This window comes from Nicotiana sylvestris, chromosome 7 (genome assembly GCF_000393655.2).
Source record: "Nicotiana sylvestris chromosome 7, ASM39365v2, whole genome shotgun sequence".
In the NCBI taxonomy this organism is placed as follows: domain Eukaryota; kingdom Viridiplantae; phylum Streptophyta; class Magnoliopsida; order Solanales; family Solanaceae; genus Nicotiana; species Nicotiana sylvestris.
Window position 1 is genome coordinate 11,293,485 of NC_091063.1, and position 15,845 is coordinate 11,309,329.

Consider the following 15,845-nt stretch of genomic DNA (forward strand, 5'->3'; position numbering starts at 1 on the left):
AAATATTTTTTTCAAAGAAAAGTCCATATTAATTATAATTATACTAAATAAAACACACAAAACAATAATATTAAAACTTAAGAGTTGGAACGAGTTTACCGAATTGACGAACAACTTCTTGAAAATTGAATATCGTTGAAGACTTGAATACTTCAATTCTCCAACTTCACAATTTTTCACGAAATTGCAATAATAAAATAAGCAATTATAGAAGAAAATGAGAGAGAGATTGATGAATTTGTGAGTAAAAATGAAAGAATGAGGGGGTATTTATAGTCGAGAATAGGGAAAAAGTGTAATTATAAAATATTTGGGGTTAAAACAAAGTTTGAGGGCCAAATGGCTAATTTTTAAAGTGCCAAACGACTAAAAATGCAGCCCAACTGCTACATTTTAAATATCTGACCGTTGTCCCTTTTTTTAAAAAAAAATTTAAAAATTAGCCGTTGGGCCCGGTTGAACCGGTCCAGGCCCGCCTGCCGGTCCCGGGCTCGCGGGCTTTTTAGTAAGGACCGGTCCACTATGGGCTTTTGCATCACTAGAGACCAGCCCGTTTGGCACGCGTGCACGGGTTGGGCCCGACCCACAATACACCCTTGTTTTGGGATATGTTGGTGCTTTTGGTTGAGGTCCCGGGGGCCTCGGGGTGATTTCGGATGATTGGCGTGGAATTTGAGACTTTGTTGCAGCTACTGAATTTGCTACTTCTGGTATTTTCGCACCTGCAAAATGGGGACCGCAGGTGCGGCGCCACATAAGCGGAAGGTTGATCGTAGAAGCGGTTTTAGCCATTAAGTGAGGAACCGCAGAAGCGGATAGTTGGCCGCATATGCGGTAATTGGGCCCCAGATGCGAAATGTCTAGGCAGAAAGTATAAATTGTGGCCTTCACGAATTTTGAGCTATTTCACCATTTTTATCTCGGCTTTGGAGCTTTTTGGACGATTTGAAAGAGGGATTTCAAGGGAACTTCATTGAGGTAAGGAATTTGGACCTAAAACTCGTTCCTATGATATTACTTCACGGATTAGAGCTAGAAATCATGGAAATTAAGGGTGAAAATTGGAGGTGATATTACTTAGACCTTTGCTTGAAGATTTGAAGGACCATTTGAGGTCGGATTTCTGAACTTTTGATATGCATGAATTCGTGGGGAGAGAAAGAATCTATTGATGTAAAAATTATCAAATTCCGAGATGTGGTCCTCGGGTTCGGGTTTTGGTATTTTCGAGACTTGTGTCGTTTTATGATTATTTTCACTTGGGCTTCGTTCCCTTGGCAAATTTTGACGTCCTCATTCTGATTTTGGATAGATTCGATGCTAGTGGAGGCCGCTTCAAGGGGCAAAGGCGTTGCGAGCTAGAGATTTGATCGGTTCGAGGTGAGTAATGATTGTAAATGATGTTCTGAGGGTTTGAAATCCCAGATTGCACATTGTAGTGCTATATTGAGGTGACACACACATTTGATGACTCAGCTCAGGGGCATGTGTGCCTTGTTTCCAAGTGTGATGACCCTTTGAGTCATCACTTGTCTTAAAATGAAATTCTGTGTTCTGAGGCCTTGAAAACCTCACTTATCATCACCTCGATTTGCGTGCGCAGCCCGGGCATGTAGGCAGAAAGCTTAAATATGAAATTCTGTGAAAATGATAAAATATTGGTTATAAAATGAGTTAGTTTGACTTCGGTCAACATTTGGGTAAACGGACCCGGATCCGTAAGAAAATATGGGACTTGGGCATATGCCCGGAATCGAATTCCGAGGTCCCAAGCCCGAGAAATGAATTTTTAAAGGAAATTATTTTTTGAAAATTTTTAAGGAAATATGAAATAAAGTTTGATTATAAAGAGATGGTATTGGGCCCGTATTTTGGTTTTGACACCCGAATAGGTCTTATATATGGTTTAAGTTATTTTTGTGAAGTTTGGTTGAAAACGGACGTCGTTTGACGTGATTCGGACCTAAATTGCTAAATTTGATACTTGATGAAGTTGGAGAAAAAGTTCTTGATTTTGAGGTTTGATTCTTTGTTATTGAGGTTATTTTGGCGATTTGATCGCACATATAAGTTCGTATGATGTTGTTGAGTTGGTACGTGTGTTTGGTTAGGATCCCTGAGGGCTCGAGTGTGTTTCGGATGTGTTTCGGCAAGTTTTGAACTTAGGAAAAAGTTGTAGATTCATAGAAGTTGCAGGTCAAGCCAGGTCTCGCGGTCCAAGGTGGAAACTTCGCGACCGCGGTGGAATTTTTGCAGTCCGCGGTGAGCAAGGCCAAGCCTCCGCGGTCGCGCTCGATTTCTTGCGGTCCGCGGTGGAGCTCCGCGGCCGCAGTCCTTTTTATGCGGTCCGCGGAGAGGGTCTGACAGGAGTATATTTAATCGGATTTTTCAATTATTTTTCACTTTTCAAAACCCCAAAAACCTAAGAGGCAATTTTTCAAATAACCTTTCTTCTCCAAATCAATTGTAAGTCATTTTTAACTAGTTTTCTTCAATCATTAACATCTTTTAACATGATTTCAACTTAAAATCAATGATTTTCATGGGGGAAATTGGGTGTTTTGGGTAAAACCTAGGTTTTCCAAAAAATTGGGGATTTGGACCTTGATTTGAGGTCCGATTTTAAAACAAATTACATATTTGAGCTCGTGGGGGAATGAGTAATCGGGTTTTGGTCCGAATTTCGGGTTTGGACCAAGCAGACCTGGGGTGATTTTTGATTACTTTTTGGGGAAATCTTTATAAAACCTATTTTCATGCATTAGAATTGATTCATTTAGCATTTATTGATATCGTTAACCAAATTGTGGCTAGATACAAGCGAGTTGGTAGTGGAAACAAGAGGTAAAGCGGTAATTGAGGCTTCAATTATGTTCGTTGCATCGAGGTAAGTGTTTGGTCTAACCTTAGCTTGAGGGATTAGGAGTTGAGTCCCATTTTCTATGTGGTAATTGTTGAGTACGACGTATAGGCATGGTGACGAGTATCTATATGTTGGTGTCAAGCATGACCGTGAGTCTTATATTGTGATTTTCATGATTTCGTTGTATTATTCATGCCTTGGTGAAGATTTCTAATTGTTGTATAAAGTTTGTGGAAAGAATTGTGAACCATGATCATTGAGGAGCGTTGGCTCAGGTTGTATAACGAATTGTGAAAGTGTAAGTGACAATTGAACTTTTAGAGCATTGGCTCGAGTTGTGAAGGTATAAGTGATAATTGAACCTCTAGAGCATTGGCTCGAGTTGTGAAGTGAATTGTGAAGTAAAATTGAGAACGAGAAGGGATCCTTATGTTGTCACCCTTGCCGGGTTATTATTGATTTATTTGTAGTTCCCTTACCGAAATTTAATTGTTTAATTGTTGTTCCCTTGCCGGGATTCTTATTGCAAATTTCCTTTATTTCCTTACCCTATTGTTTGGGTGAGGAAGAGAGTTAAAGCACGAAGGGTGATGTCGTGCATTGTTCGTTATTGTGAGTAAAGAGTGTAAAACACGAAGGGTGATGACGTGCCGCACGATGTACCATTCTGTGTCGATTTTATTGATCATATGTGAGGAAAGAGAGTAAAAGCACGAAGGGTGATACCGTGCACATTTTTATTACATGATTGCTTTGGTGAGGACGAGTGTAAAAGCACGATGGGTGATGTCGTGCATTTGTTGATTTCTGATTCTTTGTTGATATCCAAGTTATGTTGTTTCTTTCATTACTTGTTGTTATTTGATTTACTTCGCAGTTATAGATCCCATTACCCTATTTGCCTTGTGATTGTTGTTTGGGTGAGGAAGAGCGTAAAGCATGAAGGGTGATGCCGTGTATTGTTTTGGTGAGAACGAGAGTAAAAGCACGAAGGGTAATGTCGTGCAAATTGTTGATTTCTGCTTCCTTGTTGATTTTCTAGTTATGTTGTTTCTTTCCTTACTTGATGTCTTTCTATTCGGAACTATTATCTCCCCCATAGCATGTTTCCCTTCCCACATTGACTGGTTATTTTCTGCATTTCTTTTTCGCTGTATATATATATATTTGAACTGCACATGTTTAATTGGTAGTCTGGTCTTAGCCTCGTCACTACTTTCGCCGAGGTTAGGCGAGACACTTACCAGCACATGGGGTCGGCTGTGCTGATACTACACTATGCATTGTGTGCAGATCTAGAAGCAGCTTTCGGACAGTAGCTGGAGGGTTTCCTTCAGTCCACTCGGAGACCCAAGGTAGACTTGCAGGCGTCCGCAGGCTCTGGCATCTCCTTCTATCTCTATTTTCTGTTTCATTTCCTTTGTTCAGAAATAGTGTACTGTATTTTCTTCAAACCTTGTATGTAGTAACTCTTAGACAGTCTGTGACACTGTGACACCAGATTTTGCGGTATTTGAGGTTTTAAAAGTTGTAATAGACGTAGCTTTGAGATATTTCATTGTTATCTTCCGCTTAATTATTTAAAGTTCCAATGTTTTCATGTTATTGCTTGTAATTGTTAAAAAGAAGTAATTTGGTAATGAATTAGGTAGTTAAGGGTTGGCTTGCCTAGCTCTCATTAGTAGGTGCCATCACGACTCCCGAGGGTTAGAATTCGGGTCGTGACATCAAGCGAGCGTGGGGTCGTGCACAGTTGGGGATTGTGACTTAGTCCGTACCGATTGACTATTTTACCGCGTATTTGACTATTTGTTATCATCATTATTTGGGCAGAATGCCATGTTTGGGCCTCATGCCAATTATTTGAACCCTTCGGGGATTTTTATTAATATTTCCTCACTGTTTTGACTTTATACTTGACTTAGTTATGTTATTTTCCACTATTTTCATACTCAGCAATGTTTACTCAGGTTTAATACTAAATGATATTTTAAATGATGTTTGGGCTGAGAAACACTGTTTTACTATTGCACGAGTGGCTTGTGATAATTTTTGACTGAGTAAGGCCGATGGCCTATGTTGTGAGGAAACACTGATATTAATTTGAGGTCGAGGGCCTAAGATATGTACGCCACGAGGTGGCTTGATTGATATAAGGCTGAGAGCCTAGTGATGACACCACGAGATGGCTTGATATTGCGCTTGGGCCGTAAGGGGCCCCTCCAGGAGTCTGCACACCCCCAGTGAGCGCGGGTACCCATTGTGATGTGAGAGTAAGCCTGAGGGACTGGTATTATTGTTAGATGTTGCCCGAGGGGCGAATTTGTTGATACTGTGCCCGAGGGGCGAACTACTATGTGTTTATTTTTCCTTAATTGTCTGTCAATTACCTGCTTACTTGTTGAAAAAGGATTTTACTTATCTTTTCACTGGTTTACTGTTTTTAAATAGTTTTACTGCTTTGTTATAGACTACTTAGTGCCTTACGTGGTTTCTTACTTTCAGTATTTATTTACATTTGTTACTCACTGAGTTGGAGTACTCACTTTAATCCCTGCACCCTATGTGTAAATTCAGGCGTAGCTGGTCCCGCTCATGAGTGTTGATCATTTCCAGCTTAGGCGGATCCGAGGAGTCTCTAGGTAGTTGTTGGCGTTCGCAGCCCGGAGCTCTTCCCTATATCTTTTCCTTTATGTTCTTAGTTTTGTACTGAACTCTGTAGTTGATTTAGAGTATTCCGGATTTGGTTAGATGCTCGTGACTGGTGACACCCCGGTATCGGGCTGTGTTGTGCTGTATTCCGCATATTTTACTATCGTTTGCTTAAAATTTGGTTTATTTATTCATGTTTAGACTGTTTTTAATGCTTAACTGTTAATATTTGGAAAAATAGGAAGTGTCGGCTTGCCTTGTCTTCACGAGAGGCGCCATCACGACCGGGTCCGAGTTTAGGGTCGTGACACTCTTCAAGGGAATATATATTACTTTATATAGGTGTGAGTTAGTGTTTAGGGTAGAGTAAACTCCAAGAAACACTAATAGACTCCTACGATTTCAAGAGTCCTGTAGTATCTTTAATTTAGGATTTGGCTTGATCCCTCAAAATTTTGATGTCTACAGTTAGATAATTTAAAAAACACTTTGAGCAGCAATTAGTGTTTGGCTAAGCTTTTAAAATTGCTTCTAAATGTATTTTTATCATAAGTGTTTTTCAAAAAAGTGTTTATGACTGCTTCTCAAAAAATTCTTCGGCTTCTACTCAAAAGTATTTTCATTGTATAAGTTTGGTCAAACACCTTAACTTTGAAAAAGAAATACTTTTGACAAAAAAAATTTGGCCAAACAAATTATAATACTGATTTTATTTATGACGATCCAAAGGTTGGTCTCAATCAACACACTCCAAACAACGCAAGCAAAAAGAAAGCCGAATATCACATGTATGTAGTCAAAACAAATATATAAGATGACAAAAGATATCGGGCATTAATATAATTTATGTTATAAATATATTATATTATGGATGTTCATTTAGTACTCCGTTGTAAATAATCTTCCTGAAGAAGCTTATCCATATGGGACTCCACCGTAAATATGTTTATCCATTTAGTACTCTATTGGAAATAAGCTTCCTGAAGAAGCTTATCACTTCGGTACCCGGTTATGGTTAAACATTACCCTAGGTAGAAGATTATCCATACCGGGTATAATAAGCTTATCCATTCAGTACTCCGTTATGGATAAACATTGCTCTAAGTAGAAGATTATCCATATCTGGTATAGTAGCAGCTTACACAGCAGCTTGCAGTAGCAGCTTACACAGTAGTTTTATGGATAAACATTGCTCTCAGTAGAAGATTATCCATATCTGGTATAGTAGCAGCTTACACAACAGCTTCCTTTCTTCTATAAATAGAAGAGATTTCAGTTCATTATGTACATCAGTTTGAATTCGAATAATATAACAGTTTCTCTCTATACTTGTCTTTACTTTACAGTCTTTATTTTATAACACGTTATCAGCACGAGACTCTGACATCTCGAGCAAATACTTTGAAAGTATTAGAGGTAAGAACTTTCTTTTCCTAAATAATGTCAAATCTTTCTAAACTTGAATTTGTAGCCCTGGATATATCGGGCAAAAGCTACATGTCTTGGGTGCTTGATGCTGAAATTCATCTTGATGCGATGGGTCTGGCAGACACCATCAAGGATAAAAATCAGGCATCAAACCAAGACCGTGCCAAAGCAATGATATTCCTACGCCATCACCTTGATGAGGGCCTGAAAATGGAATATCTCACTATTAAAGATCCAGTCATACTGTGGAATAATTTGAAAGATAGATATGACCACCTGAAGATGGTCGTTCTTCCACAGGCACGTTATGATTGGACTCATCTAAGGCTACAAGATTTTAAATCTATCAGTGAGTATAATTCTGCTATGTTCAGAATTATTTCCCAATTGAAATTATGTGGTGATAATATTACTGATCATGATATGTTGGAGAAAACTTTCACCACTTTTCATGCCTCGAATATGCTCCTGCAGTAGCAATATCGAGAGATGGGATTTAAAAAGTATTCTGAACTTATCTCACATCTTCTTATAGCAGAGCAACATAATGGGCTATTAATGAAAAATCATGAAAGTCGACCTATTGGTTCTTATCCATTCCCTGAAGTGAATGAGACGAACTTCCACCAAGCTAAACGTGGAAGAGGTCATGGCCCCAGTCGTGGTCATGGCCGTGGTCGGGGAAGAAACACCAATCATGGTAATAATAATGCACAAAAGAAGCCTCATCACCACCAGCAGTGGAAAAGGAAGGAACAAAAGCATGAAGCTGTGCAAGCGCCAAATGCAGAAAATGCATGCTATAGATGTGGAGGAAAAGGGCACTGGTCACGTACCTGCCGTACACCAAAACACCTAGTTGAGCTTTATCAAGCCTCCCTAAAGAAGACAGAGAAAAATGTTGAAGCAAATTTTATTTCTGAAGATAATTTAGACTTCATGCATTTGGATGTAGCTGATTACTTTGCACTCCCAGAAGGAGAAACAAGTCATGTAATCGGTAGTGAATCTGTAGAAATGTAAATATTTTAATTTTTGTTGTTTGTAATAGATAGTATGGTTATGTAATTGTTGTACATAAATAAAAGTTATGCTTTGATAATGATGTTTACTATAATATATTTTATTTATGTTATTTTGAAGAATATGGATAACCCTCAAATTATGTTTGGATCAAAGACAAATCATGAAGATATTTGTGTTATTGATAGTGGAACAACTCATGCCATATTCAACGATCAGAAATACTTTTCTTATTTGCATAAGGAAAAAGCAAATGTTTCAACAATTTCTGGTAATATAAGTTTGATTGAAGGCTCCGGAAGAGCCATAATATTTCTGTCTAAGGGAACAAAACTTATTATAGACAATGCATTGTTCTCCTCCAAGTCCCGAAGAAACTTGTTGAGTTTTATAGATATCCGCCGAAATGGGTATCATGTTGAGACAATAGATGAAATGAACAGGGAATATCTTTGTATTACAAAGAATATTTCTGGCCAGAAATGCATTGTAGAAAAGTTACCAACTTTATCTTCTGGCTTATACTATTCAAAAATTAGTACAATTGAAGCACACTCTATCGTAAACCAGAAGTTTACGGATTCAAATACTTTTGTGCTTTGGCATGGCCGTTTGGGCCATCCCGGATCAATAATGATGAGACGAATTACTGAAAATTCGAGTGGGCATCCATTAAAGAACTTGAAGATTCTTACAAATGACGAATTTTCTTGTGATGCTTGTTATCAAGGAAAAATGATCACTAGACCATCACCAATGAAGGTTGGTATTGAATCCCCTGCCTTTTTAGAGCGTATACATGGGGATATATGTGGACCTATTCACCCACCAAGTGGGTTGTTTAGATATTTTATGGTCCTAATAGATGCATCTTCAAGATGGTCTCATGTGTGCCTACTATCATCTCGCAACCTGGCGTTTGCAAAGCTATTAGCCCAAATAATTCGATTAAGGGCACAATTCCCAGATTATCCTATAAAGGCTATTCGCCTTGATAATGCTGGAGAATTCTCATCTCAAGCTTTTGATGATTATTGTCTATCCGTTGGGATAAAAGTTGAACATCCTGTAGCTTATGTTCATACTCAAAATGGCCTTGCAGAATCATTTATTAAACGCCTGCAATTGATAGCAAGACCACTACTTATGAAAACAAAATTGCCCACTACTGCTTGGGGCCATGCTATCTTGCATGCAGCATCACTTATTCGTCTCAGACGGACACATTATAATAAATATTCTTCGTCACAATTAGTTTTTGGTCATGAACCAAATATGTCCATCTACGAATTTTCGGATGTGTTGTATTTGTGCCAGTAGCACCACTACAACGTAGTAAGATGGGACCACAAAGAAGGATAGGAATATATGTTGGGTTTGAATCACCCTCTATTATTCGTTATCTTGAACCATTAATAGGAGATTTATTTACTGCTCGATTTGCAGATTGTCGGTTTGATGAAACAAATTTTCCACAATTAGGGGGAGAGAAAAAGGAAATCAAAAGAGAAATTGTGTGAAAAATTTCATCATTATCTCACTTTGATCCCCGTACCCCTATATATGTAATCAGGAGGTCCAGAAGATCATCCATTTACAGAATATAACAAATCAAATGCCAGACGCATTTACTGATTTGAAAAGGATAACTAAGTCACATATCCCAGTAGAGAATGTGCCTATCCGAATTGATGTCCCAGTAGGACCATCTACTAGCATGAGAGCTAGTGAACCTAAAGCACACCTGAAGCGTGGTAGGCCTTTGGGTTCTAAGGATCGAAATCCTCGAAAAAGAAAATCGACAAATGATCAAAACGATACTATGAAGGGATCTCCTGAAGAGACCCAAAATCTGATTAGTTCTGAGATTCCTGAAGAAATCAATAAACCCGAAGCTCATGTGAGTGAGGAACTTTTAATAAGTTCGATCGGTGATGGGATTAATTTAAATCGATCTGAAATAGTGGTGGATAATATTTTTGCATATAATGTTGCACTTAATATTATGCAAGATAGTGAGGATCTTGAACCTCGATCTGTCGAAGAATGTCGACAAAGATCTGATTGGCCAAAATGGCAAGAGGCAATTCAATCGGAATTGAAGTCACTTGCTAAAAGAGAGGTCTTTGGACCAGTAGTCCAAACACCTGCTGGTATAAAACCAGTTGGTCATAAATGGGTTTTTGTGCGAAAAAGGAATGATAAAAATGAAGTTGAAAGATACAAAGCTCGCCTTGTTGCACAAGGATTCTCACAACGACCTGGAATCGATTTTGATGAAACATATTCACCTGTTATGGATGCCATAACATTTTGATATCTCATCAGTTTAGCACTACATGAAAAGCTTGAAATACATCTAATGGATGTAGTTACAACTTATCTGTACGGTTCACTTGATAATGAAATTTATATGAAAATCCCTGAAGGATTTAAAATGCCTGAAGCAAAATCTCAGGAAATGTATTCAATCAGATTACAAAGATCTTTGTACGGTTTAAAGCAATCTGGGCGCATGTGGTATAATCGCCTTAGTGAATATTTGCTGAAAGAAGGTTACATAAATGATGTTATTTGTCCATGTATTTTTATAAAGAAAATGGCATCAGAATTTGTTATACTTGCTGTTTATGTTGATGACATAAATCTTGTTGGAACTCCAGAAGAGCTTCAAAAGGCAATTGAATATCTTAAGAAAGAATTTGAGATGAAAGATCTTGGAAAGACAAAACTTTGTCTTGGTCTGCAAATTGAATATTTAGCAGATGGGATCTTTATCCATCAATCTGCCTATACAGAAAGGGTCTTAAAACTCTTTTACATGGACAAAGCGCACCCATTGGGTACACCAATGGTTGTTCGATCACTTGAAGTGAATAAGGATTTGTTCCGACCTCCAGAAGAGGACGAGGAACTCCTTGGTCCCGAAGTACCCTATCTCAGTGCAATTGGTGCACTAATGTATCTTGCTAATGCTACAAGGCCTGACATAGCATTTTCTGTTAATTTACTAGCAAGATATAGTTCTTCTCCTACACGGAGACATTGGAACGGGATTAAGCATATATTGCGATATTTAAAGGGAACTCTTGATATGGGTTTGTTTTATGCTAACAAAGATAGTGCAGACCTTGTTGGTTATGCAGATGCAGGTTATTTATCTGATCCCCATAAAGCTCGATCTCAAACCGGCTACGTATTTACATATGGAGGTACTATCATATCATGGCGCTCCACAAAGCAATCTATTGTTGCTACTTCTTCAAATCACGCTGAGATAATAGCTATTCATGAAGCAAGTAGGGAATGCGTATGGTTGAGATCAATAATTCATTTTATTCGAGAAAAATGTGGTTTGGAATGTGAGAAAAGACCCACAATTTTATACGAAGACAATGCTGCATGCATAGCCCAATTGAAGGGAGGATTTATAAAAGGAGATAGAACGAAGCACATTTCACCAAAATTATTCTACACACACGATCTTCAGAAAAGTGGTGACATTGATGTGCAACAAATCCGTTCAAGTGATAATCCAGCAGATTTATTCACTAAATCTTTGCCAACTTCAACTTTTGAGAAGATGGTATACAAGATTGGAATGCGGAGACTCAAATATTTGAAACAAGGTTTTCATCAGGGGGAGTAAAATACGCGATGCACTCTTTTTCCCTTACTAAGGTTTTTTCCCATGGGGTTTTCCTTATAAGGTTTTTAATGAGGCACCAGCAATGCGTATTACTAAATATGTGTACTCTTTTTCCTTCACTGGGATTTTTTTTCCCACGTGGTTTTTCCTAGTGAGGTTTTAATGAGACACATTATCTTTTAATGAACATCCAAGTGGGAGTGTTATAAATATATTATATTATGGATGTTCATTTAGTATTCTGTTGTAAATAATCTTCCTGAAGAAGCTTATCCATATGGGACTCCACCGTAAATATGTTTATCCATTTAGTACTCTATTGGAAATAAGCTTCCTGAAGAAGCTTATCACTTCGATACCCGGTTATGGATAAATATTACCCTAGGTAGAAGATTATCCATACCGGGTATAATAAGCTTATCCATTCAGTACTCCGTTATGGATAAACATTGCTCTCAGTAGAAGATTATCCATATCTGGTATAGTAGCAGCTTACACAGCAGCTTGCAGTAGCAGCTTACACAGCAGCTTGCAGTAGCAGCTTACACAGCAGCTTCCTTTCTTCTATAAATAGAAGAGATTTCAGTTCATTATGTACATCAGTTTGAATCAGAATAATATATCAGTTTCTCTCTATACTTGTCTTTACTTTACAGTCTTTATTTTATAACAATTTAGAACAATTTAAAGTCACTATTTGTATAACAACCACTCAACGAGAAGATGCAAAAAAAAAAAAAAAAAAAAAAAAGAAAGTGAAAAGACAACTGTGAAATTGATAATAATCTGTTTTGATCAAATTAAGCCCATTTGGCTAGGAGAGACATAAGTCCAGCACCAAGAAGAAGTGAAATATTGGCTCCTAATTGAAGTTTTCCATTGCCTTGCATTCTTGGATGCATAAAATCAGCAGCTAAAAAATCGACAAGTGCCATATAAATCAAGATACCAGCTGATGCTGAATTAAATACTCCTTCCACAATAAGAGCTGTTGGACTGTTTTCATCGTAAGAATTTGTTATTCCTAGTCCAATTCCAATTCCTATTGGAGTTGTGAGAGAGAAAAATAAAGTCATTATTACCACTGCACGATTCTTGAATTTTGCCTGCAAAATGATAAAATGATTTACGGACAGCATATATAACATATAAGTATCCAATTAAGTACATAAATTACAAATAAGAAAAGTACTAGCACTTGCCCACTGTATTTAAGTTAAAGACATTTGGTTAGTTAATGTATCGACCTGTAACACCCTAGGCGAATTCCACATCGACAAAACACGAAAGTGATGTTGGGTATATAAATAGACAGTTCTTAGGTGCTAGTGACGCCTTTTAAACCCGTGAGAACCTAGGTCCAGAACGGACAATATCACTAGCGAATTGAGTTGTTAAAGATCGTATAAGAACTATTGGGTATATAAGTAGATAGGCTTTAGACTCTAATGACGTGTTTTAATGGGCCGACACCTAAAGTCTTGAGATGCATTAAAGTAATAACGTACACACTCTATTGTTCCTCATTGACAAAACGTAGCAAGCCTTTTCTGACTTTGAATGTCAAAAGCTTTGTAAGTAGGCATTTGGACAAAACCCCTCACATTCAAGCGTTTGTCAAAAGCAAGACAAACCATACTAGTGGTGAGTAGTCATTCAATTCTCATACAGTAAATGGACTGGACCCAAAAACACCGACTAGCCCAACTCTCCCCCCCCCCCACACCCACAACCCCGACTTTCTTCAAGCAAACCTAGAGTTCTTACGTTAGACAGAGCGAGAATTCGAAACTTATGGATTTGGGATCCTAGTTCTTTTAAGTTATTGAATTCTTAAATATTAATTTTGGAATTTTTACATAAGTAACCGGTAGAATTCACTATTTATTTTTCCTGATCTGTATACATTAATTATATATTGACTATTCACGGTTATACAATATATGATACATGAATTATACATATATTATATATATATGCCGGTTATTTTTATTTTGAGAGGTTGAGTGAGCGCCTATTTTGATTAAATCTTCTTATTAATTTGTATATATTCCGTGAATTTTTAAAAATAAATATAGGGGTTGAATCAAACCTGAATTCAACTGAACTCATAGCTTAAATTCTAGCTCTGCCTCTGTTTATACATAGGGCAAACGTATAAAAGTCATGCGATACCCTATCTCATATTTAGTTGTGTTCAATGGATGCATTACATTATTAAATTTAATCATGAAACTCAATGTAACTTGCGGTTAGATTAGGACTTTTAGTTATCCAAATTTAATACTCGATATATATGACATAAGATTAGACTATATCCTTATCCAACAGTGATAATTCAAAAAGAAACAAATTAAATGAAAAATTAAACAAGTGAAAAGAAGAAGTCATATTACCTGAGCAATGCATCCACCAAGTCCCATTCCTTCAAAAAATTGATGAAAAGTCAAAGCACCAACAAGAGGCCTTATGGTTTTGGGACTTTCAGAAGCACCCAAAGCTATTCCTATTATCACAGAGTGCACTATTATCCCCAACTCCAAAACCTGCAAAATATTTAAATATACCATAATTAGGCGTGATAACATGAGTTTAACTTAAAGAAAGAAGTGATGATTCATATTGCTGACCGGAGTTTATTTGAGATGAGGCATAGTTATTATTGTTGTACTATAATCAAGGGTGATACTGATTCAATTTGTATAATTGTTTATTTTATTCTTTTTGAGAGTTTGAAAATATGGAAGAAGTGACGAAATAGAGGAACAAATAGTTGTTATTATCCAGAAAAAAGGTTGTTTCCTGGGACCATTCACTTTTTTAATAAGTTGAAACAGTATATTTATTTTTAAATTCTCGTAATGATTATTCTCCATTATTTTTTACTACTACAATATAACAAAATTCAAATCTCCTTGCGATAAAAAAATTGTCTTATATCCATGATAATGCCAGAGATTACAACGAAATAGCTTATTTTAAAAAATTTAAAGCTGGCAAATTTCAATTAGCAGAAAATAGATTGAATGGTTAAAGAGAATACTATCTTTCTTTTCCTTCCCTTTCCTGATCCCAAAATGTACATAATAGAAGAAAAAAAATACTTTAAAAAAATGTAGAGAGTAAGAGATATTAGAGTTATAATAAGGGGTCTTTTTACAAATTAGCGAAGTTAAAGTGGTTGGTTGAGCTGCTATTTACCTGAGATATAACACGATAACGAAGGAGCTCGGAATCAGAATCACCAATCATTGATGTTGAACCATGTGCATGGCCATGTGAATGAACATGAATAACTCCTTCTTCATCTCCAGACTGAGCCACCACACCATTTTTCACAGATTTATTCTTATAATACGAAGTTGCATAAGTATCCACCATCAGAGTCGCCATTGCAGAAACCATTGCAATAAATCCACTGAATGGAAAATCTCCCCACGGATTTTCTTTCAAACATGGCGACGTTAAACTTTCATATGCATCAGGTAATACATGTATAAACCCTGTCGAGAGGATCACACCCGCCGCGAACGCTTTGATTATGAAAAATAAATTCTTCTCTGGACTCAAAGCTGGAATTGCTTTTCCTAGTACAGGAATACAAACCCCTAATGCACTAGCTACTAAAATGGAAGCAACTGCTACCATTTTATACTTCAGTGCTTCAGCTTTGTTTCTTTCTTCATCCTCAGAATCACATGTACATTCTCCTAATACTATAGCAGGTAAAAGAACGAGAATGTACCAGAAAATAACATTTTTTAACTTTTCCATGGCTATGGATAATTTAGGTGAGAGAAAACCACGAAAGAGTTGCACAAGTTTGGTTATTTATATAGAACAAAATGTCATAAGTTGAAAATGAATAAAGTATTCCTATTAGAATACGTTCATACTTGTTTTAAATTGCGGATTTGTAGGAAACAAGAATTAATAATATGCCAAAATGTGAAGACATAATGTAGTCACTATATTATGTGAAAATGAAGGGAAATAGAAAGAATGAAAGAGAAGTAGAGCAAAAGAAAATGTCTAGCCACAGTTGGAGTCCAAAAAAAATGTCGACATATATAGCTGCGTTTTAATTAACGAAGTTGATATTTAGAGGAGACCAAGTCAGTAGTCAAGATGTTGCCGTTGTTGCAAGTTTAATTAGTTTTTTTACCTCCTCATAAATTCCTCTTTATTATATTAGTATTATTTTTTCACAAATTAACCTCGTATAATCCT

The 15,845-nt window shown here is 37.0% G+C and overlaps 1 protein-coding gene across 1 annotated transcript; it reads right to left on the bottom strand.

Annotated features, from left to right (window-relative positions):
* Window positions 1–12,368: 12,368 nt before the first annotated feature.
* Window positions 12,369–15,480, bottom strand: LOC104225083 (zinc transporter 5-like). Its single transcript, XM_009776848.2, has 3 exons — window positions 14,817–15,480; window positions 14,012–14,161; window positions 12,369–12,721 (listed from the first exon to the last, which is right to left on the bottom strand). The coding sequence occupies exons 1-3, from the start codon at window positions 15,387–15,389 to the stop codon at window positions 12,416–12,418; spliced, it is 1,029 nt and encodes a 342-aa protein (XP_009775150.1). The 5' UTR covers window positions 15,390–15,480; the 3' UTR covers window positions 12,369–12,415.
* Window positions 15,481–15,845: the final 365 nt, after the last annotated feature.